Raw genomic sequence first — 24,801 nt, forward strand, 5'->3', positions numbered from 1 at the left:
CAATTAGAGAATTGTGACTCTGGGCAAGTCAGAAATTTTAAGAACATAACTTCAGTGCTCTAGACCAGTGGTATCAATCTCATGGCATCCATGCCCACAAGGGATCTGTTTACATTTGAGTTTGATTCCACTGCTCTAAAAAGCACTTTAAGTTTATAATTTGTAGAAAATGTGGTGATATAAAAAAAAAAAGAAAATGTGGTGATATGCACAAGAGGAAATGTTCTTTTATCAATGAAATAAATGTATAATGCTATCCTTTTCCCTATATATTTACTTTTACATTAATAATTGTATATATATATATATATATATATCAGGAAAAATAGCATAAAAATAAACTATTAAAAAGTATGAAAAAATTACATTTGATTCTAGAGTCAATAGGAAACCACTCATCTTTACTACACAGGAATAATATGATCACACCTATACTTTAGGAAATAGTTTATGAAGCTATATAAAGGACAAATTACAGAAAGAAGAGATTAGGCAAACAGATCAAAAAGTCAAAAGGCAAAGAGATCAAGATAGTTCAGGAAAAAGGAGATGAAGGACCTATAGAATAGTAATGATATGAGTAGAGAGGAGGATTCCAAAGATACAGTGGAGGAAGAACAAATAATAGGTAAATCGATAAGATTATGGAAGAGGAAGAAGTATGAGAAATGAAGGTTATTCTGAAGTTGTAAACACTGAATGACCAAAAAGACAGAAAGAAAGGAACTTCAGAAGGGAGAAAAGTTTTGGGGAAAGAAAACAAATGAAATAAGTATTGAAGCCACAACCTTGCTACACCTCTTCATTCTATGTGACTTACTCAAACTACCATAATGAAGTAATCTAGGGGGAAGAAGGGTATAAACAAGAAAGGAAGGACTAGGGCTAGCATCTATAAAACTGCTGTGGTGGGTGCCCAAGTAGCAGTTGGTTTCTATCTTCTCTCGGGGGTCAAAACCTGGTTCTGAAAATGAGGAAGTGATAGTCTCCACAGCTGTTTAAGTAGGGAGTAATGAGGGTGAGAAGCAGTGCAGTACTGGGGGAAGACAGAAGACATACTGGGAGCAAAGTATATGACTGGTTAGTAAGAAGAGAGTGGACTACAACGCATCACTGACCTCATTACTTAGTCAAACATACTTTGGACACCACTGAATTGGAAGATGATTTCTAAGATTATTTCAACTTCCAAATCTTTAATGGTGACTATTTCTGTTCCAGAATAGTTGAAGCAATGCAGAAAAAAGATGCAAAAGGATATCAGATTTATTTTGGCATAATGAAACTAACAATATAGAGGATTAGACATTTTCTCTGATCCAGACAACCTCTGTAATCTCTCCAAAAGAGAGATTATCCACTTCAGCTGTTTCCATGGTTTAGGGGATATACCAGCAACCAAAAAGAAAGTTAAAAAACAAAGATAGAGTAACCTTGTCTTGAGCTCATCAAATCATCCCTTCTCTCCTACCTACCATACTAAGAGCAATGAGGCTACACTAGTTGACCCTATCCATCTGTTTGCAATAAAACACAAGGCCACACACCAATGGACCCTCTTTTTTTCCTGGAGTTCCTGATTCCAGATTGAGGAAGACTGTTGGAGATTCAGTGCCAGGGTTGACAGCACTCTGTGATATAAAATATTCCTGCAGGATAGTAGAGGAATAAAAAGAGTGCAGAGTTCATGTCTGAGATTGAAATTGAGTTCAATGTTATATCCAGCTTTCCTCCCCAAACCAAAAACCTGGGAGATCCAAACTCTACAGAAATCCTTTCCAGCTTCAGCAGCATCAATGAAGCAGTACTGTTACTGGGCCAGAGAATAGAGAGAATGGGACAGGGTGTGCGGGAAGTTTGCAGGACTATCTAGTAAGACAGAGGAAAAGAGTCCAGAATATCTAGCTGTGACCAGTTTCATAATCCCCAAGCCCTTTGGGACAAAGATGCAGGCCAGTGAACTATAAATCATCTAATGTGGGAGAAGACTGAGAAGCTTACAAATCTAGTTCCCAGGGAAACCAATAAGTGAAGGGAAGGAGTCAGGGAGCAAGAGGGGAAATTAAGAAGGGAGAAGGGATTAAAATTACCGAAGAATTTGGTAGGAAGAAAACTCAAAAATCTTAAACATTAATAACTTAATAATGAAAACATTTATACCAGGAAGAAATAGGCCTCTGTATCTAGTAAACTACTTCAGAATCTATGAATAAAAACTTCAAAACAAAGGAAAATGACTGATTATTTGGTGAGACAGAAAACCCTGTGAAATTTAAAGAGAATATGTAATCACATGTTCTTAAGTGGATTTCAAAAAATGAAAATTATGAGAGCAGAATTTAAAATACACACACAGAAGAAATAATTGGTAGAATAAAAAAACTTTAACCTGTGTTGGCAAGTCTCACCAAAAACAAACAACAAAAGACAAAAGAGAGAACAGTTAATCAGGAATGCAATAGTAAAGGACAATCAAAGAGAAGGGGAAAAGTAATAACATTTCCAGAAAATAAAGCTCTCAATTCAAGAAAAACATGTTGATCTTGAAGGTCGGGTGTATAGAGACAAACTAAGGATTTTAATTCTTCCAGAAGAATATAGCAAATTAAAAAAATCCTGAATGTCACAATACAAGAAATAATAAAATAATACAAGAGAACTGAGCAGAATTTCTGAACACAGAAAAGTAAATAACCAATTAAAAGACTTCATAGATCACTTCCAAAAAAACCCCAAAAATTTCTAAGGCTGAAAACTCCAAAATACAAAGTGGTTAAATTTAACAATCCAATTCTGAAACAACAAACTCTTTAAGAAACCAGGAGAAAGACCTTCAAAAATAAAGGAACAATATATTGGAATAGCACAAAACTATTGTGCACTTACCAGAAAACAGAAGAGAAAATAGAAAAATGTGTTACCAAGAACAATTATTTTGGGATGCTGCCCAGGTTGATCTAATGAGCAAATGTGAGGTAAACTACAAGTTAAAAAAAATTATATTCAATAATTAGGTAGCATATGAAATATTCTTAGAAAGAAAGACCTGATGAGATTATTTGGATCTCAAACATCCTAGACAATAGAAATGTAGGAAGGAAAATGAAATCAGAAGCCAAGGACATCAGTAGCAACAGAGTCAAAGTAGAAAGATCAGTAAGAAACTTTTTTTAAATATACACATGGAGACTAGGATGAAAACAGAAATCAGGATGAGTCAATGGTGGGAAATGAGAAGGTGGATTGAATGGGGAGAGGAGAAAGAGAAGAATGCTTGATGTGCCTAGATGAAATCAAGAGTTAGAGATGAAATTATCTCTGTGGACTCCCAAGAAGAGAAGAATTCGCAGGGGAATGTGGGAAGAAGAGGGTAAAAGGATTAAAAACAGATTTGAGGAAAGAAAGTCTTGGCTTAGGTGATGGGAGGGGAATGCACTGATGAATTCTCTTTTTTTTTTCATTTTTTTTTGCAAGGCAAATGGGGTTAAGTGGCTTGCCCAAGGGCACACAGCTAGGTAATTTTGAAGTGTCTGAGGCCGGATTTGAACTCAGTTACTCTTGACTCCAGGGCCGGTGCTCTATCCACTGCGCCACCGAGCCACTCTGATGAATTCTCTTATAGGAGAAGAGAAATGTTTAGTGAAAGAACATGGAGGCAACGTAGTATATGTTGTTGGTTAGAATTTGATCCTTGAAAAGACCTATCTGCTTGAGAGATGTGTGTGTGTGTGTGTGTGTGTGTGTGTGTGTGTGTGTGTGTGTATGTGTGTGTGTGTGTAAGGGTGAGGGGAAGGGGAAGGTGAAGGGTTGGAATTCCAGGAGGCAATTGGGTGAGTGGAACGGCATGCTCTCAGAGAGGAGATTTTGATGCAAATAGGAAGGAAAATGATGAGGGAAGGGTATAGGTTAGAAAGGGGATTACACAATGGAGGGGGAGGGGGAGGAGAGATTCCAAACATCAGTAATGTCCTTTATGTCACCTGAAGAAATTAGTATTTTTCCAGAGGAAGGCAAATTGGAAAATGGGAATCCATAAATCAAGCATTACAAAGTAGTTTGTAGAAAGTGCTTAGAGGGAAAAGCACAAAACAAATACTTCAGAAGATTGGATTTTATGAGGAATGTAGAGAATAGAGACTAAATAAGTTTATGGAATCATAAACCTAAATATAAAGGATCTAGAGTAGACAGAAAGAGAAGGATCTAGAGAAGACAGAAAGAGAAAATGAATAATAAAGATAATGAATATGAAAATTCTCTCTGGAAAGGGACACAAAAGTTAATAAAAATTATTAATTAAAGGAGGAGAGGAAAAAGGAATATACTTGATTAACTGGGAGAAGAAGGGAATGAGATAGCCAGATAAAAGAAGTAAAAAAGGAAGTAATAAGCAAAATTCCAATGAGAAAGAGGTAATAAATGGTATAGGAGAGAAGGGGAGGCAGGGACAGTTAAAGGAGAGAGAACAAGTGGGAATAGGGTCACCTTAAAAAGATTAAAATAAAGTAACTGAAGAAATAGCATTGTGTTTAATCAGAAGAAAAGGAGAAAAAATCGTAACCTCAAAAGAAAGAGGAAAATATGAATCTAAGTGTCCCAACATTAAATGTGAATGGATTAAAAAAACCTAATAAAAATCAAAAAGTAATTAATTGTATAAGAAAACAAAATTCTATAATCTATTGCTTATGAGAAACATTAAAAAAACAAGATAAAACTGAAGGGATGGAAAAAATATACTATGCATCAAGTGAATCTAAAAAAGTTAGTTACAAACTTGCTAACAAAGGAAAAGGGAAGTATTTAAAAAATAAATAAATTTAAACAACAAAGCAAACATGCTAAAAGGCATCACACACAATAAATCAGTATCAGTAAAAAAAAAATCCTAAGTTATAGACTGCTTAGTATTCAAATTCATACAGGAAACTCTTGGAGCTACAAGAAGACAAAGTAACACAACAGAGACAAGAGATTTTACTAATTAGCTCAGAGAATTGGAGAAGTCTAAAAGAAAGATTAGCAAAGGGGGAAAATATGGAACTGAAGAAATTCCTGGAAAACTAGAGTCTAGAGTTTTAGTGCTTTCTAAATGGAATTGCAAAAGAATATACTTACTTCTCAGCACCACATGGATCTTGTACTGATAACTGATCATGTATGGATAGCAAAGAGACCTATATAGTACTCCTTTCTGTTAAAAAAACCTTATAAAGTAAAGCCATTGAAGGACCTTTTTTATAATATCATAAGCCGCATTTAAGACCAGAAAGATCACATGCAATGAAGATATACTGGAATGCTTTCCAATAAATATGGGAATGAAACAAGGATGCATACTCTTCCCACAAGCGTTTTATTTAGTTCTAGAAACAGCACTAACAGTAATAAGTCAAAAGAAAGTCATTAAAGGTTTAAAATAAGAAAAGATAAAACTAAACCTATTTCTTAATGATACGACATTATTAACTGGAAAATCTTAGGGAATCAGCAAATATACTAATTAAAACAATAGTTTCAGAAACATTGCAGCAATATAATTTCTAAATATGATTATTTTCTTATTTATATTTAGAAATTATATTCCTGCAAAACAAAAAATAGAAAGGAAAATTCCATTTTTAAATAACTACAAATGCATAAAATAATCGGGAAACAATCTACCAAAGCCCAGAAAAGACAATTATTAATTTTATTAGAGTGCTTCTTAAGGAAATAAATAGCTGAAGGTATAGTCATTGGGACCTGGTTAGGCTGAGCCAATAAAATAAAAACAACAATACTATCAAAATTAATTTATACCTTTTAATGCTCTATTAAAAGAACAGGGAAATAAGCATTTATACAGTACCTCCTACTTGCTAAGTGCTTTACAACTATTATCTCATTTGATCCTCAAAACACCCCAGTATGAAGTAGGAGCTGTTATCATCCCCTTTAGAGTTGTGGAAACTGAGGCAGACAGCAATTAAAGGACTTGCCCAGGGTCTCATAGTTATTAAATATCTGAAGCCACAGATGAAACTCAGGTCTACCTGCCTCCAAACCCAGAGTTGTCTATAAAATGTATCACATAACTACTTCCTTCCAATGATATTACCAAGAGAAACTTTATTGAATTTGATTATGCAATAATAAAATCATAAGGAAAAACAAAAACTTTAGAATATAATGGGAAATGATTAAAAGAATTAGGGCTAAAAATGAAATAGCAGTTCTAGACCTCATTTTTTTTTTTTTTTTTTTTTTTTTTTAGGTTTTCAGTGGCTTGCCCAAGGCCACACAGCTAGGTAATTATTATTAAGTGTCTGAGGCCAGATCTGAACTTAGGTATTCTTGATTCTAGGGCAGTGCTCTATCTACTGTACCACCTAGCCGCCCCTAGACCTCAAATTTTAAAATAATGCAGCAGTCATGAAAATTTGGTACTGATTAAAAAATGGAGAAATAGGTCAATGAAACAGACCAGACAAAGCAAAGTCCAAAATAAGGAATTCAAAAACTTATGTTTGATACAATGTAAAACAAATTACAAAGGAAAAAACTGCTGGAAAAATGGAAAGCAGTTTGGCAGAAATTAGATTTTATCAATACCTTATGTATATTGGGAAAAGATAAAATTAAAAGCTGGCAATTTGAAAATTGATAAATCTTTAGTCAATTTGATTAGAAAGAAAACAAAATCAATTCGCTAGAATAACAAATGAACACAGGAAAATCACAACAAAATCTGAAAAAAAATTAGAACTCGCTATACAGTTATAAGCTAACAAAATCAGAAACATAAAAATGGAAACTTTTCAAAAGTGTAAAATATAAAAGCAACCAGAAAACCAAATAAAGATTTCAAATAATCCAGTGAGTGTCCAAATAAAGATCTTAATTAATCCAAGGAAACAAATATTTTTAAAGGAATTAATAAAGGAAATAACTCCTGGTTACATGAGAAATCTAACAATTTTAAAGAATAATTAGTAACAATATCACCCAAATTTTTCTCAAAAATTGAGAAAGAAAGCACTCTATCAAACTACTTTTATGAAATTAGCTGCCTTGGCTAATATAAAGGAGCAAAGAAATGATTCCCCTCTCCCCATTATTACTTTATAGGATTGTAGAAAAACTAGCAATAAGAAAAAGCATTGAAGATTTAAAAATAGACAGAGAAGACAGAATTCTCCTTATTTGCTGATGACATGATGGTTAAGTCTGAAAATCTTAGGGAATCAGAAACAATGATAATTGAAGCAGTAGCTTCAGCAATGCTGTGATTTACAAAATAAACCCACAAAAGCAAAAGCACAATATTTCTATATAATAACAACTAAATTCAGTGGAAATAATATAGAGGGAAACTCCATTCAAAATAAAAAAATATTTGGTGATTAATCTACCAAATCAAATGAAATATGTGTATAGATTCAATTGGGAAGTGATCCTTAAAGAAACAAAGAAGTTAAATAGCTGAGGCATATTTAATTTATTGTGGAATATGATATAAGATTTGGATTAAACTTAATTTCTGTCAGACTGTTTTGTTTCAAATCTCTATGCAAAGGATTTGGTATCCAAATATATATAGACAACTAAAATAAATACAAAAGACCAAAAAACACTCCCCATTAGGATATGAACAGGCAGTTTTCAAATGAAGAAATTATATATATATATATATATATATATATATATATATATATATATATATATTTAGTATAATTATATAAAGTCATATAAAAATGCTCCAAATCATTAGTGATTAGAGAAATACAAATTAAAACAACTATGAAGTATCACCTCACACCTATGATGTGAGGCTAAGATGCCAAAAAGGAAAAATGATCAATGTTGGAGAGGTTGTGGAAGGATTGGGACATTAATTCATTGTTGGTGGAGTTGCAAACTAATCCAACTATTTTGAAGATAATGTGGAACTTTGGATTAGTCCAGAAATACATCAAATTGAACAAGTCAAAAAATAAGGGTAGGAGAGGAATGGGTTAAGAAAGGAGATATAAGGAAAGAAAGTCTCAAGCAAAAAAACTTTGATGTTGGCAGGGGGTGGGGTTGGGGTGGGGAATAAAAGCAGCAGGGGAAAATAACTAGAATCTAAAGATATGCCTTAGGTTGTAACTTAGAAAATTGATGAATGACTGAACAAACTGTGACATATCAATGTAATAGAATATTTTTGCATAGTTACAAATGGAAAAAGATTTCAAAAAAATTTTTAGCAATATAAACTGATTCATAGTGAAATCAACAGAACTGGAAGAACAATTTATTCGATCTTTGAAAGACTTAAGAATTCTGATCAATGCAATGACCAACATGTCTCCAGACATGTCTCCTGACAGAGATAAGAGTGCTCTTAGTGGTATCAGTAGTAGTAGTAGTAGTAGTAGTAGTAGTAGTAGTAGTAGTAGTAGTAGTAGTAGTAGTTGTTACTACTAGGACTAGAAGTCGTTGTTCCAGTCATTGTCATCATTTCATGAGAAATGGTAACAATAATAGGATTCATTTAGCATCTATTACATGCCAGCCACCGTGCTAAGCAGATTATAAATACCTCACTTGATCCCCACACCTGGGAGATATGTAAGTGCCATTATATTATTATCAGTGTTTTGCAGAAGAGAAAACTGAAGCAGACAGAAGTTAAATGACTTACACAAGATTACACTGCTATTACGTGCCTGAGGTCAAATTCAAACTGAGGTCTTCTTGCTCAAGGTTAGTGCCCTATCTATTTACTTTGCCACCTAGATGACTTGAGACACTAGAAAAGACAATTAATTTGCTATGATATTAGAAGCCTCAGCTTGGTCTAAAGTACCTTTCCAATGTATTAGTACTGATCAAGGGAAGAAGTGGAAGAGCTAAAGGCAGTCAAATAAATAAGTGAGGTAGGAACCTATGATGCTGGCATAAAATTCAGGGAAGAACACTACCTTCTCAAATATATGGATAATTTCTGAGAAGAAATCAGGTGCTAGTGTGTAAAGTTACTGGATTTAATACCAACTTTGACTCTCTGTGAAATATTAAAATTTTTCTTTTAATACTGACATATTTATGAAAGGGGGTGAAACCACCACGTACTCTAAAAAGAAAAGAAGAGAGATGGTTTGTTTCCTAGCAAGAATAAAGTAGAAATTCATTATGAAATTAAAGTTTCTCCAATGTAAAGACTGACAAATTGCTTTCTGTGGGGGGGGAAGTAAGATTGGGGAAAAAATTGCAAAACTCAAAATAAATAAAATCTTTAATAAAAAAAGAAATAAAAAAAAAGAAATTAAAGTTTCTCCAAGCAGCTGAACTTTAGATTGTGAGTAGCAAGAAACATTTATCACTGTAGATAAAAGTTTTAAGAACTTTATGGTAAGCAAAAACCAAAGTTAATTTTTTAAAGCCATCATTGTGGCAAGCTATGGCTACTACAAATGCTTTAACAAGAATTGTTTAGGGTAGTTTCTGAAATGATATAATCAAGAATTTTAAAATTTTCAGTTTAATTTAAAGTGATTCAGAAAAGGATTCATCCTCTTACTCTTATCCAGATGTTAGCTTCCAATTCTATAGGGTTCTGTGGTTCACTGCAGTAGAGGCAACATAAGCACCACATTAAAATTTTCTGGTTTTCATCTGCAGAAAGGAAAATAAAGAAAGGTAGATTTTAACATACAGCAGACTCACAATAATTAGAGCCAAATATTTTTTAGTTACCTGAAGAAAAATTAACTATTCCAAATTTACAGAAAACTCAAGATTGTATGTGATATTTTGCTTTCAATTTTTTTATTTCATATGATATATATGTTTAAGTGCAGTTTTTAGGTAGGTACTTTCCTTTCAGTCATAACCAATGTTTTAAAAGTAATTATAGCCACTATTTCTAATTCTGATATTTTAAGATGCCAAATATTTAGATGATTATCTTGAAAACCATTATCCTGACTTAAAATGGCACAATGAAAGGTGGCAGAAAATCCTAGTTCTACATATTTCACAATAAAAATCAGAGAAATAAGCTACTCCAAACAATTCAAAACTGCACAAGAAATGAGCCAGAAGATGGAGTGTAGAGGAAACAATAAAAAGCAGGATAATGCTAATAGTAACATGGTAATTTTAAAATATGTTAAAAAGAACAAGCCATATATAAGAGATTTTTCAAGTACAATTCTTATTTTCTGATCTTTTATTTATGGTAATGTTCATATTTGTTAATGATTTTTCAGTTCATATTTTTTTACAATCAAGGTGATTTGAGGAAGGAGTCACACTAACAATTGGAAAATTGGGAATAGCTTAATGGAGTAAGTGGCACTTAAGTTAAGGGAGATAAGTATTTTAAGAGTAAGAAATAAGAACTGAATGAAATCTAGATGTGAAGAACAGCTTTTGCAAAGCCACAGGACAACAGGTGTGGAAAGAGCTTTGAGCTTGAACTTCTCATCATAATGTAGTTTGAATCCTGGCCCTGCCACTTAATACCTGTGTAACACTGGACAAGTCACTTTATCTTTATCTATAAACTAAGGAAGTTAAACTACATGACCCTAAGGTTTCTTCTCATCATTTATCTATGATGCAAAGATTCTAAGGGTTCTGGAAACAAAGAATATTCTGGCTCAGCTGAAGTTTTACAGGAGATTAAGGGGAATAATATAAAGCTAGAAAAGTATACTAGAGTTAAGACTGAAGAGGGCTTAACAGTTACCTGACAGAATTTGAATATTTCCTATGAATAACAGCTGAAAGGCTACCGAAGGCTTTACAGAAAAAGGGAATGAGATATGGTTGAGCCTTTGCCTAGGAAGGTGCCTCTAGCACCTCCAAATTTGGAGGCAAATTACAGGACCAGTGATTATCACTTCACAAATTTTCTGAGATATGGTATTGATTTGATTTATCTGAAAAATAACAATCTGTTAAGAAGATAAAGTCACTTATAATAAATAGATGAATTTCTCAGATTAAGTCATAAAATTCTGTATGAGACCACTACTATGTATGGCCACTGAATTAACTTTTTTCTACAGATGACATATTTTAACTTGGGCAAGATTGCACTTTTGACCATTGTTATTAAAAATGCTAAAACCGAAAATATATGCACACTTTAAAAAAATATGATCTTTCCAATACAAAAGATTATATTAGATGTTTCTTCAAAATTCATGATTCTTTGATTCAAAAAAATCTAAAGGATTTGTGAATTTGGGAGAAATCAACATCAAAAGTTAAGTACAAAAATTTTAACAATAACTTAGACATGGGCTTTTATCTCTTCTTGTGCAGAATAGGTGAAACTAGGTATAACTCAAATGCTTTCCTACAGAAAACCCTATAAAAGAGGTATTGTAGATAATAAATTTTCCATTTTATGGATAAATGTGTCAGCAAAGTACAGTAGCCTCAAAGCCAGGAAAACTCAGGTTGAAGTCTTGACTCTGTGATCCTAGGCAGGTCACTTAACCTCTTAATACAGAACTTCAAAGTTGTTTAAATCTACAATTCTAAGTTGCCTAGAGACAACTCTCTAGACTTTAAGGTGCAGAGAAAGAGCTGGTCATCGGGGCAGCTAGGTGGCACAGTGGATAAAGCACCGGCCCTGGAGTCAGGAGTACCTGGGTTCAAATCCGGTCTCAGACACTTAATAATTACCTAGCTGTGTGGCCTTGGACAAGCCACTTAACCCCATTTGCCTTGCAAAAACCTAAAAAGAAAAAAGAAAAAAAAAAAGAACTGGTCATCACTGAAAAAGGGAGTTATTTCACCTATGAGTCCCTATGGCAGTGAAATAACAAGTCCCATTTAGAACCCAGAGGAAACTTGAGACTCAAAGGAGGTAAATGATTGACTTCTTTTTCATTTAAAAATTTTTTTAAACTATGAAATAGAAATGTTGAGAAAAAGAATTCTATACCAATAATCTATCAAACTGTATTTCTTTAAAAAAAATTTGTTAAATTTAACATAAAGTTAGAAACACTGACCTACTGTCTTACTTTTCTTCAGAACTTTTGTTTTCTTCTGCATATATTTTAAATGTGCTCTGTTTTGGTTTTTTGGCAACACTAGAACATTCCCCAGTTTCTAAGCCACAACTCTCCCTATTCCCAAATAAAAAGTCCTTCTTTTGTAATAAATAAGACTAGCTACAAAAATTAGTAACTGTCTGAAAATGTGTCTCATCCTGCACTGAGTTTATCGCCCTGTGGTAGGCATGCTTCCTTTTCAATTCTTTGAAGTTATGAAGGGTCACTACACTGCTCAAAGTTCTAAAGTGCCTTTCAAAATTGTTTTCCATTGTGACTGATGCTGCAATCACTGTACAAATAATTCTTCTGGCGTAGTGGATAAAGCACCGGCCCTGGACTCAGGAGTACTTGGGTTCAAATCCAGTCTCAGACACTTAATAATTACCTAGCTGTGTGGCCTTAGGCAAGCCACTTAACCCCGTTTGCCTTGCAAAAACCTAATAAATAAATGAATGAATGAATGAATGAATAAAGAATTCTTCTGTTCTGCCCATTTCATTCTGCATTAAATATCTGTCTTCACAGATTTCTCTAAATCTTTTTGTTATTTCTTAAAACAATATAGAATTTATCCTAATTTAATTAATTTTGAGCACATACATTGTTTTCAGTTATTTGCTAGGAGAAAAAAGTGCTGCTATAAATACTAGGCCTTATCTCTTTTTCTCTTTTGAGGTAATATGCCTAATAGGGGTATCTCAGTGTCAAAGTTACACAGAATATACTGATCTCTGAGATACAAGTTTAAAAATGCTTTCCACAATGCTATGAATTAATTCACAGCTTCTCTAACAGTACACTACTATATCTGTCCTCCCAAAGTCCCCTATCAACTGTAATTTTCTTCCTTTGTCACCTATGGAAATCTGATTAGTTAAAGCAGAACCTCTAAGTTGTATAAATTTGCATGTCCCTTATGACTAGTGATGTGGAGTATTTTTTCCCATATGTGTGTTAATAGTATTTCTTCCCTTTTAAAGCATGTTTCTGAAATTAATTATCTATTGGACAATTGCTCTTTTTTGCATATTTTTATCAATCTCAAAATATTTTGGAAATCAGAACTTTATGACATATTTTCAGTAAAAATTTTTCCCCATTGACTATTTCCCTTTTCATTTTAAATGGACTGATCTTGTTTATGCAAAACAAAAAAAATTCACAATTTCTTGAAATAAAGAATTATGTATTTTATTCCTTTGATAATCTATATCTCCCTTTTTCTGTTAAGAATTCCTGTTCTTTACTGCACACCCTAACAGCAACATGGGGGTGATTGGCAACCTTAATGGACTTGTTCATTTTATCAGTGCAACAACTAGGCACAATTTTGGGGTATCTGTGATGGAAAATGCCATCTGTATCCAGAGAAAGAATTGTACAGTTTGAACAAAGATCAAAGACTATTACCTTAATTTAAAAAAAAAATAAAACAAAACTGTTATCTTACTATGTAATTTTGCTGTCTCTTATACTTTATATTTCTTCCTTAAGGATATGTTTTCTCTCTCATCACATTCAACTTAGATCAATATATACCATGGAAACAATGTAAAAACTAACAGACTGCCTTCTGTGGGCGGTAGGGGGAGGGAAGCAAGATTGGGGGGAATTGTAAAATTCAAAATAAGTAAATTATTTCTTTAAAAAAAAAGAATTCCTGTTAAAGGGGCAACTAAGTGGAACAATGGAACAGCACCCGCCCTGGATTCAAGAGGAGCTGAATTCAAATTCAGCCTCAGACACTTAATAATTAAGGATATGCATAGTTTGATTGATCTTTGGCCATAGTTCCAAATTATAGAAAACCATTTTACACTATACTTCAATAAGTTTCAAGTGAATACATTATTGAGAAAAGCATTTATGGATAGGACAGAAATTTTTTTTGTTGTTTTTGCAAGGCAATGGAGTCAAGTAACTTGCCCAAAGCCACAAGCTAAGTATTGTGTCAGGCTGGATCTGAATTCAGGACCCCCTGATTCTAGGGCTGGGGCTCTATTCACTGTATCATCTAGCTGCCCCCTGGTATGTTTGAAGAACAAAATCCTTGGTTTCAGTTCCAGGGCAGAGGGGATGGCTGTAGTTTGCAGCCTGTTGAGGGATTGTAGGCATCAAAATCATTTGCAGAACAGTGTGGCTAGGGGACTAAACTGTAGCTTAAAGGTGGAGAAGAGACCCCAAAACTGGGTCACAGGTCAGACCTGAGAAAATAACCATAAGCAGGACCTGAAGTTTAGGGTATCAGTTCTCATACCTAGGGAGTAGTATTTGATTATTCTAATAGATGCTAAAAACAAAACAAAATAAATTTCAAAAAAAATGAATAAGAGAAGAAGAAAGAACCAGTAACTATGGGGATAGAGAAGATCTGAGTTCATATCCAGAGGAAGATAATGGAGGGAAAACATACATCCTTCTTCAATGAAAAACATCAAATGACTCCAAGCACCAAAAAAGATTCAATAAAAAGAACAAGGAAAAAATGGGGGGGGGGGGGAATAAGACAATCCAGAAGAATCAAGAAAATTATGAAATGAAAGTCAAACTAATACATTGTTGGTGGAGCTGTGAACTTACACAACTTTTCTGGAGAGCAGTCTGGAACTATGCCCAAAGGGCAACAAAAATGTACATACCCTTTGATCCAGCAATACCATTACTGGGCCTATACCCTGAAGTGATGATGAAAAAGAGCAAAAACATCACTTGTACAAAAATATTCATAGCAGCCCTGTTTGTGGTGGCAAAGAAATAGCAAACTGTGGTATATGTATGTCATGGAACACTATTTTTCTATTAGAAACCAGGAGGGATGGGAATTCAGGGAAGCCTGGAGGGATTTGCATGAACTGATGCTGAGTGAGATGAGCAGAACCAGAAAAACATCATTTACCCTAAAAGCAACATGGGGGTGATGATCAACTTTGATGGACTTGTTCATCCCATTAGTGCAACAATCTGGGATAATTTGGGGCTGTCTGTAATGGAGAATATCATCTGTATCCAGAGAAAGAACTATGGAGTTTGAATAAAGACCAAGGACTATTAACTTTAACTTAGAAAAAAAAACAACAACTGATATCTTATTGTCTGATCTTGCTGACTCTTTTACTTTATGTTTCTTCCTTAAGGTTATGATTTCTCTCATGTCACATTCAATTTGGATCAATGTATACCATGGAAACAATGTAAAGACTGGCAAATTGCCTTTTATGGGGGGTGGGGTGGGGGAGGGAATTAGGGGAAAAATTGTAAAACTCAAAATAAATAAAATCTTTAAAAAAAGAAAAAAAGTCAACATATTGTAAATAGAAAATCAAAAAGTTAAGGAAGAAAATAATTCCTTGAAAACCAGAATTGGGCAAGTGGAAAACATCAAAAATAATAAAAAAAAATTTTAAATAAAAGAAAAAGTGAAACATCTCAACATAAAAACAAGCGATCTGGAGAACAGAATATGGAAAAATAATACACAGAAATCCCAAAATATTGGGAAAATAATCTAAGAACAGTCAGACTACCTTGATAAAATATTCCAACAAATTATCAAGGAAAATTGCCTTGAAGTTCTAGAACAAGAATACAAAGCAGCAATATGGAAAAAAAACTACCAATCACTACCTGAACGATCACCACTGAATCACTACCATCCCAGGAGAATCTTAGCCAAGTTTCAAAGCTCCCAGGTTAAACAGAAAATACTGTAAGCAACAGGAAAAGAAATAATTTAAATTTCATGGAGTTACGATAATGATTACACAAGATCAAGTAGCTACTACAATGAAGGACAATAGATCTTGAAATACTCTATTTCACTGAGCAAAAAGAACTGAAGTTACAACTAAAAGTACCTTAATCAGCAAAGTTAATAATCATCCTGATGGCAAAAAAAGGACATTTAACAAACTGGAAGACTTTCGGGCATTTATGACAAAAACAGCAGTACTTAAGGGAAATTTTGACATGTATGATACAGAAGAAATATAAGGTAAACATTAAAGGCTGATTAATTATAAGGGACTCAAGAATAAATTGCTTACTTCTTATATGTGAAAATATATCAATATTCTTTTGACTATCATTATTTAGATAATTTGGAAGAAAGGTTTGAGCTGAGCTAAGTATGATGGGATGACTCTAAAAAAATAAAACTGTAGGGAGAGATTAAAAAAGGAGTAATTAGTTCATACAAATGAGCCAAAAAAAGGAAAAAAATGATTCAAAAAAAAGTTAATGGGAGAGTGGGTAGTGCTAGAACCTTACTCTAATCTGGAATGGATTAAAGAAGGAACAACATATATAATTGGAAGGGTATAAATCTTCGAAATTCAGAAAGAAGAAGAAAGCAAGGCATAGGGTGGGGGGGGGGTTAAGGGAATGACTCTTGGATAGGGTTAAGGAATAAGAGGATAAGGTAAGGTAATCAGCAAAAGTAAAACAGGGGAGTGAGAAGGAACAGAGGTGAGAAGGATAGTTAGGAAAAATAGGAAGGGGGAAAATATACAAAAAGTAATGACTGCTTAGAATGGGAATAGGATAAATTTACCCATAAAGTGGAAATGGACAGATTAGAAATCTGAATTCAACAATCTATCAAATTTAGGAACCACTGCAAAAATGAAAGACACACAAAAATAAAGAGCAGGAGTAGTATTTATAGCATAAAAGAAGCAGGGATGGTAATCATAATCACAGACAAAATAAAAGATTTAATTAAAAGAGAAAAGTGGGGCAACTTGGTGGCACAGTAGGTAGAGCACCGGCCCTGGAGTAAGGAGGACCTGAGTTCCACTCTGGCCTCAGACACTTAATAATTGCCTAGCTTTGTGACCTTGGGCAATTCACTTAAGCGCACTGCCTTAAATAAATAAATTTTTTTTTTAAAGATTATGTCACTAATATTGTTCAGTATTATTTTCTTTTTTTAAGTTTTCTTTTTTTTTTGCAATGGGGGAAAATGGTTATAGGGATGATCAAAATATAAACTCATAAAACTTCTAACTCCAAAGCCTTAAAAAAAAAAACTGGTCTTAGGTTATTGAAGAGTTCAAAAGGTTTGGCACTGTAAGTAGGCAGGTGAGCTCCAGTGAGGTTGGAGGGAGAGTTCCAGTGCAGTGGGCAGGAAAGCTCCAGCACAGCAGCTAGACATCAATTCATTGGCCTGGAAGACCATGGCTGCATGCCCTGTATTTTTAGCAGAACCCCTGTGTTTCCAGTTGAGCCCCCTACCCCATCCCTGTGAAAGAAAGGAATTCTTCCCAAAGCAAACACAGTAAACCCACCCACATCACCAGGCTCAGGTGTGGGCAGCAGATTTCTCTCAGTAATAAGGAGTTTAACTATATAGACCAAGGGCACAGCACACATTGTTCAAGGATAATTCAGCCCTGCAGCAACCCCCACTCCCCCAGGCCTAGGGAGTGGGCCACAAATCAAGGTCACAAGACACTCCAGAGAAAGCCTCTAGCACCCCCTACTGACTGGATCACTTGGAGTTGCTAAGCCCAGGGAACAAAGACTCTAGTTTTATTCAAAACCAAAGATCTGCGAACCAGCCCCACCCCCAACACAATATCCTAGGAAAATGAAGAAAGGTCGGTGAAAAGAGAGATTCTTTGAAAGTTACCTCAAAGACAAAGACCCTAACTCAGAGACAGCTAGAATTTCTGAGAAGAATATGAATTGGTCTCCAGCCCAGAAAGAATTCTTAGAAGACATGAGGCAGGAGCTTAAAAATCAATTGGAAAAATTGGAAAAAGAAACTCAAGAGAAAATTAACACCTTGCAACAAGGGGAAAAAAAGTACTTGGAAAATACAACTGGACAAGTGCAAAAAGAAAATAATTCTCTCAAAACCACAATTGCACAAATGGAAAACTCCTTTAAAAATAGAATTGATCAATTGGAAAAGTAGTTGTAAAAGGTAAATGAAAAAAATTCTTATCTAAACAAAGAGGAACAGAATCCAAGGAAAGTAATGACTTCATGAGACAACAAGAGTCTGTTAAACAAAACGTAAAAATTGAAAATATAGAAGAAAATGTAAAATACCTTATCAGCAAAACTACTGACTGGGAGAAGAGATCCAGGAAAGACAACTTAAGAATCACTGGGCTTCCTGAACACATAGAGGATTAAAAAAAAAGCCTAGACTCAACAGGATCATTTGAAAGAAAATCACCCTGATATCATGGAACTACAATGCAAAAATGTTAAGTGAAAGAATACATCAGACACTTCTGGCCAAGATGGCAGTGAGAAGAAAGGCACTGTTCTAAGTGCACCTGGTCCCCTCTCAAAAATAACATGAACGAAACCTCTTAATAGAAATGTGATCAACAAAACCCAGAAAGAAAACCCAGAAGAACACCTACCAACAAGGTCTGTCTCAGGGAACTGTGGATGAACTGGGAGTGGAGAACAGAGAGCAAGCGCAGGCACAGCAGCAGAGGGAAAGTGAAAAGACCAGCCTCAGCCACAGAGGTTTTGGTGAGTGGTGGGTCCAAGGACAAACTTTAGCTGCAGAACCTTTGGCCAGGGGAAGAAGAGCAACGGGAGGGTCAGTTCCAACACAGAACACACCTAGAAAATGACCAGCTGGGTAAGGGACCTGAGCTCCATACTTTTTTGCAGAGCCCTCTTCCCAGAACAAATAGCAATGCCCTCCCCACCCCCTGAGGCTCAGGTGTGGGCAACAGAGTCCACTAGCTGAAAGGGGGGTTAACTCCCTCTCCCAGGACCCAGCCCATTGTTCAAGATCAACTCAGACCCTGTTGCGGAGAGCCTCAAATACCCCAGAGAAAGCAAGCAGCAACCCCTACTAACAGGCCATTGGAATTACTAAGTCAAGTGAACAAAACCTCTAGGGTTTTCAAAAGCAAAAGTCTGAGAGCCAGACCCTCCATCAACATAAGATCCTAGAAAAATGAAGAAAGACCAGCAAAAGGAGGGGTGTCCATGGAGAAATACTAAGAAGAAATAGATTCTAACCCAGAGAGATCTAAAACTTCTGAGGAGAATATGAATTGGTCTCCACCCTAGAAAGAGTTCCTTGAAGAAGTCAGGATGGAGTTTGAAAATAAATTGGAAAAATGGAGAAAAGAAACTCAAGAGAAAATTATCATCTTGCCAAAGGAAACATACATTTGGACAAATACAAAATGAGAATAATTCTCTCAGATCCTCCATTGGGCAAATGCAAAAAGAAAATAATTCTCTTAAATCCTCAATTGGGCAAACAAAAAAAAAAATAATTCTCTCAAAATGATACTTGGGCAAATGGAAAACTCCTTCTAAAAATAGAACTGACCAATTGGAAAAAGAGTTGCAAAAGGTAAATGAAAATTCTCCTATAAAACGAAATAGGATGTATGGAAACCAATGACTTTATGAGACAACAAAATTCTGTTAAACAAAAACAAAAGATTAAAAAAAATAGAAGAAAATGCAAAATACCCCATCAGCAAAATGACAGACCTCGAGAAAAAATCAAGATAGGACAACCTGAGAATTAAAGGTCTTCCTGAAAACACTGAAGAGGAAAAAAAACCTGGAGTTTAATATTAAGGATTTAGTGATAGAAAACTGCCCTGATATCATGGAACCTGAGGGGAAAATGGTTATTGATAGAATTGATACAATACATCAATCCCCTCCCGAAAGGGATCCTAAAATGAAAACACCAAATTCCAGAACTATCAGATGAAATAGAAAATCTTACAAGCAGCCAGAAAGAAACAATTTAAATGCCAAGGAGCCACAGTAAGGATTATGCAGGAAATGGATGCATCAATGTTAAGGGATCAAAGGGTCTGGAATGAGATATTCTGAAGAGCAAGGGAACTGGGAACGCAGCCAAGAATCCATTATCTGGCAAAGCTGAGACTTCTCTTGCAGGGGAAAATATGGACATTTAACAAAATGAGAGACTTCCAACATTTCCTGATGAAAAGACCAAAGCTAAATAGAAAATCTGGATATCAAACAGGAGACTTAAGAAACACATGAAAAGGTTAAAAAAAAAGGTAAAGAAAAGAAAAACTGCTATCCAATAAGATGAAACTGTCTTGAGAACTGTATCTCTATTAGAGAGAATATACTTAGCCAGAAGTGATGGTCATTTACAATTTATCCATGAGACTCTTATCCAATAAGATGAAATTGCCAATATCCCTACCTGGGAGAAAGACTAATAACTCTCAAGAACTGTAACTCTATTAGAGAGAATATGCTTAGTCAAAAGTGATGGACACTCATGACTTTTCCGTGACTCAGATAGAATATTTTAAAAATAATACCTCCTTAAAAGGGGGTCAGAAAGGAGACAGGAGGATGGAAGAGACTGAATAGGGTAAATCTCATTATATTAAGAGGTACAAAAGACCTACTGTAACAGAGATGAAGAAGGGAGGCGTTAAGAACCACCCCAATATTCATCTCATCAGACCTGGCTTAAAGTATACACACTCATTTAAGTTAAGAAACTTAACTTTCAAGTATTAAAAGGGGAAAAAGAGAGGGAGGGGACAGGGAAGAAGAGAAAAAGGGGAACCAACAAAAGGAAGGGAAGGAAGAAGGGGAAAAGGGAAAGGGGAAAGAAAGGGGAGGGGTTGATATAGGAGGGCAAACATACTGAAGGTGGAAGTATTCAGAAACAAAATACTGGGGAATATGGACAAAGGGAAAAAAGGGGAAAATAAAACACAGAGAAGATAGCATGAAGGGCAATAAAGAGTTAGTAATTATAACCCTGAATGTGAATGGGATGAATTCTCCCTTAAAACATAAGTGAGGGGGCAGCTAGGTGGTGGAGTAGATAGAGCACTGGCCTTGGAGTAAGGAGTACACGAGTTCAAATCCAGCCTCAGACATTTAATAATTACCAAGCCATGTGGCCTTGGGCAAGCCACTTTAACCCCATTACCTTGAAAAATCTAAAAACAAAACAAAACAAAAAAATGTAAGGGAATAGCAGAGTAGAATAAGAACCAGAATCCTACATTAAGCTGCTTACAAGAGACTCATTTAAAGCAGAGGGATACACATAGATGAAAGGTAAAAGTTTGGAGCAAAATATAGTTTGCTTCAGCTGAAGTGAAAAAGTAGGGATAGCAATCCTTATCTCAGACAAAGCAAAAATAGACGTTAAAAGAGATAAGGAAGGAAACTATAAGGTACCATAGATAATAAAGTAATTTCAACACTAAATATGAATGCATCCAATGGTATAGCATCCAAATTCTTGGAGAAGTTGAAAGAACTACAGGAAGACATAGACAACAAAACTCTACTAGTGGGAGACCTCAACCTCCTGCTCTCAGATTTAGATAAATCTAATCATAAAATAAACAAAAAGGAAGTTAAGGAGATAAACAGATGGTTAGAAAACTTAGATACGATAGAATTATAGATGAAATTGAATGGGGAAAGAAAGGAATACACTTTTTTTTCTGCAGTACATGGCGATTACACAAAAAATGACCACATGCTAGGGCATAAAAGCCTAATGATCAATTACAGAAGGGCAGAAATAGTGAATACATCTTTCTCAGATCATAATGCAATAAAAATCATATGCAATGTTGGGCCAGGGAGATACAGACCCAAAACTAACTGAAAACTAAGTAACCTCATTTTAAAAAATGAGTGGATCAAGCAACAAATTATAGAAAGAATTTATTATGTCATCAAAAGATAATGACAGGGGCAGCTAGGTGGTGCAGTGAATAGAGCACCAGCTTTGGAGTCAGGAGTACCTGGGAAAAGAGCCTTGACATCATCTTTAAAGAATTCCTACAGGAAAATTGCACAGACATTCTAGAAGCAGAGGGCAAAAGAGAAATTGAGGGAATCCACCAATCTCCCCTGGAAAGAGATAAAAAAAAAAACAACCTCCAAGAATATTATAGTCAAGATCCAGAACTCCCAATTCAAGAAGAAAATATTACAAGCAGCCAGAAGGACACAATTCAAATATCATGGAGCTGCAGTCAGGATCACAGAGGACTTAGCAGCAAATATATTAAAGTCTCATAGGGCTTGGAACGTAATATTCTGGAAGACAAAAGAGCTCGGAATGCAAACAAGGATCAACTACCCAGCAAAACTGAAGTCCTCTGCCAGGGAAAAAGATGGACTTTCAATGAAACAGGGGAATTTCAAGTGTTCCTGTTGGAATGGCCAGAGCTAAACAAAAAGTTTGATCTTCAAATGCAGGACTCAGGTGAACCATAGAGAGTAGAGAAGGGTAAAATATGAGGGACTTAATGATGATGTATTTCTGCATAAAAAAATGATACTGATAATACTTACAAGAAATTTCTCATTTAATAGAGCAGGTAGAAAGAGCTTTTATAGATGAAGCACAGGAGAAAACTGAATTTGAAGATATAATATAGGGTAAATATGGAGTCAATGGCTAAAAGGGAAATGTAATAGGAATAAGAGAAAGGAGAGGTAAAATTGGCAAAGATATTTCATATAATAAGATTTTTTTTAATTACAATGAGTGATTGCAATGATATGGAAGGGTGGAAGGTGAGGGGGAATGAGGGAACCCTCACTCTCATCAGAGGTGACTCGGAGAGGAAACAGCATATATACTCAATGGGGTATAGACATCTAGAGTAAGAGAAAGAGAAGGTGGACGGGGGAAGAGGGGTGATGGAGGAGAAGGTGGACCATAGAGAAGAATGGTCAGATATAACACATTTAGTTCTTGCAAGGGGCTGGAATTGGATGGCCTGTCTGGGACCACAGGGCTGGGTGGTTGCTGGGCCTTAGGGGTGGTATATGGGCTCAGGGCCTCTTGGTCCCAGGGCCAGTGATCAGTCTGCTGTGCTACTCAGCTACCCTACAGCACATTTAAGAAGAGGGATAGATTGAAAGGAGAGAGAAAATATAATGTATGATAGTGGAGAAGTATGAATGGAGGGAGCTGCTATCAGCAATGGAAACAGTGGAAAAATATGGAAGTAGCTATTGTGATGGACTTATCCTAAAGAATGTGATCCACCAGTGACAGAGCTGCTGGTGTTGGAACACAGACTGAAGCACATTTTATTATTATCATTATTATTTTTGGAGAGGGGGTTTGTGGGGCACATAGGGTTGGATGGCATGCTCAGGGCCACACAGCTAGATGATTGTTGGGTGTCTCAGGCCAGATTTGACCCCAGCTGTTCCTGACTCCAGGGCCGGTGCTCTGTTCTCTGCACCACCTGGCCACCATTATTAATATTATTATTATTGTTATCATCATCATCATATTATTTTATTGGGGGTTTGGGGGGGGGTCTTTGCAGGGCAGTAGGGTTGGGGTGGCCTGCCCGGAGTCACACAGCTGGGTGATTGTTGGGTGCCTGGGGCTGGATTTCAGCTCGGGTGCTCCTGACTCCAGGTGCTCTGTCCACTATGCCACCTAGCTGCCATTATTATTATTATTATTATTATTATTATTATTATTATTACTCCTGACTCCAGGTGCTCTGTCCACTGTGCCACCTAGCTGCCATTATTATTATCATCATCATCATCATCATTATTATTATCATTATCATTATTTTAATTTTTTCCTTTATTTGATTGCTCATGAGGGTCTATTTTTTTTTTGGAGGGAGGGTGTATGTTTACTCTTAAACAATAATATTTTAATAATGTATTTAAAAACCATCACTTATACAAAAATAAAATATACATAAGAAAAAAAAAGAAAAAGAAAACCATGATCATAAAAAAAACACCTAGATATCATCTTTCAAGAAATTATCGGGGCAGCTAGGTGGCGCAGTGGATAAAGCACCGGCCCAGGAGCAACTGGGTTCAAATCTGGTCTTAGACACTTAATAATTACCTAGCTGTGTGGCCTTGGGCAAGCCACTTAATCCCATTTGCCTTGCAAAAAAAATCATTATGATATTATTATTATATTCTAAAACTGAAAGGGAAAATGGAAATAGAAAGCATCAGGGGCAGCTAGGTAGCACAGTGGCTATAGTACCATCCTGGAGTCGAGAACCTGGGTTCAAATCCAGCCTCAGACACTTAATGATTACCAAGCTTTGTGAGCCTGGGCAAGTCACTTAACCCTACTGCCTTCCTTGCAAAAAAAAGTTTAGGAAATAGAAAGAATCCACTGATCACCTCCTGAAGGAGATCCCAAAATGAAAACTCTCAGGCATATTATGGCCAAATTTCAAAGCTGTCAGATCAAAGGAAATATTGCAAGGATCTAAGAAGAAACACAAACATCAAGGAGACACTGTCGGGGTAAAACCAGATTTAGATTGGAAGGCTTGGAATAGGATATTCTAGAGGGCAAAGAACTAGAATTACAACCAAAAATCAATCACCCAACAAAACTGAGTAAAATCCTTTAGGAAAAAAACTGAACATAAAATGAATTAAAGACTTTCAAGCATTTCTGATACAAAGTTAAGACCTGAATAGAAAATCTGACTCTCAAATAGAAGATTCAAAAAAAAAACCCAAAAAGATAAACAGGAAAGAGAAATCATAAAGGATTCATAAAGGTTTAACTAATCTCTAACCTCCAACAGTCCATTAGACACCCCAAACTAAGTCTTAAACTCCAGTCTAAAATTGAACTCATTACTATCTCCCCAAGTCCTCCCCACTTTCTACCATATTTCTTCAGGTATAAGACTCATTCTTTTTCGAAAAATTTGGAAGTCTAAAAACTGGGAAAGTCTGGTAGATTTTTTTACTTGCATTTCCTGTTTTTTTCATGCTTGCT

General features: G+C 35.3%; 1 protein-coding gene across 3 annotated transcripts in view; it reads right to left on the reverse strand.

Moving 5' to 3' along the window:
• The window catches only part of FANCC (FA complementation group C), a 296,231-nt gene that overhangs the window by 138,815 nt on the left and 132,615 nt on the right, over positions 1-24,801 (reverse strand). For 2 of the 3 annotated variants that reach the window (XM_074205082.1, XM_074205083.1), the window contains one exon: positions 9,548-9,642. In XM_074205082.1, the coding sequence (XP_074061183.1) occupies positions 9,548-9,642 (95 nt within the window). Of the gene's footprint in view, positions 1-9,547; positions 9,643-11,999; positions 12,230-24,801 lie in introns of those variants that run through there. The other variant, XM_074205084.1, reaches the window with a different exon arrangement.

This window comes from Macrotis lagotis, chromosome X, assembly GCF_037893015.1.
Source record: "Macrotis lagotis isolate mMagLag1 chromosome X, bilby.v1.9.chrom.fasta, whole genome shotgun sequence".
In the NCBI taxonomy this organism is placed as follows: domain Eukaryota; kingdom Metazoa; phylum Chordata; class Mammalia; order Peramelemorphia; family Peramelidae; genus Macrotis; species Macrotis lagotis.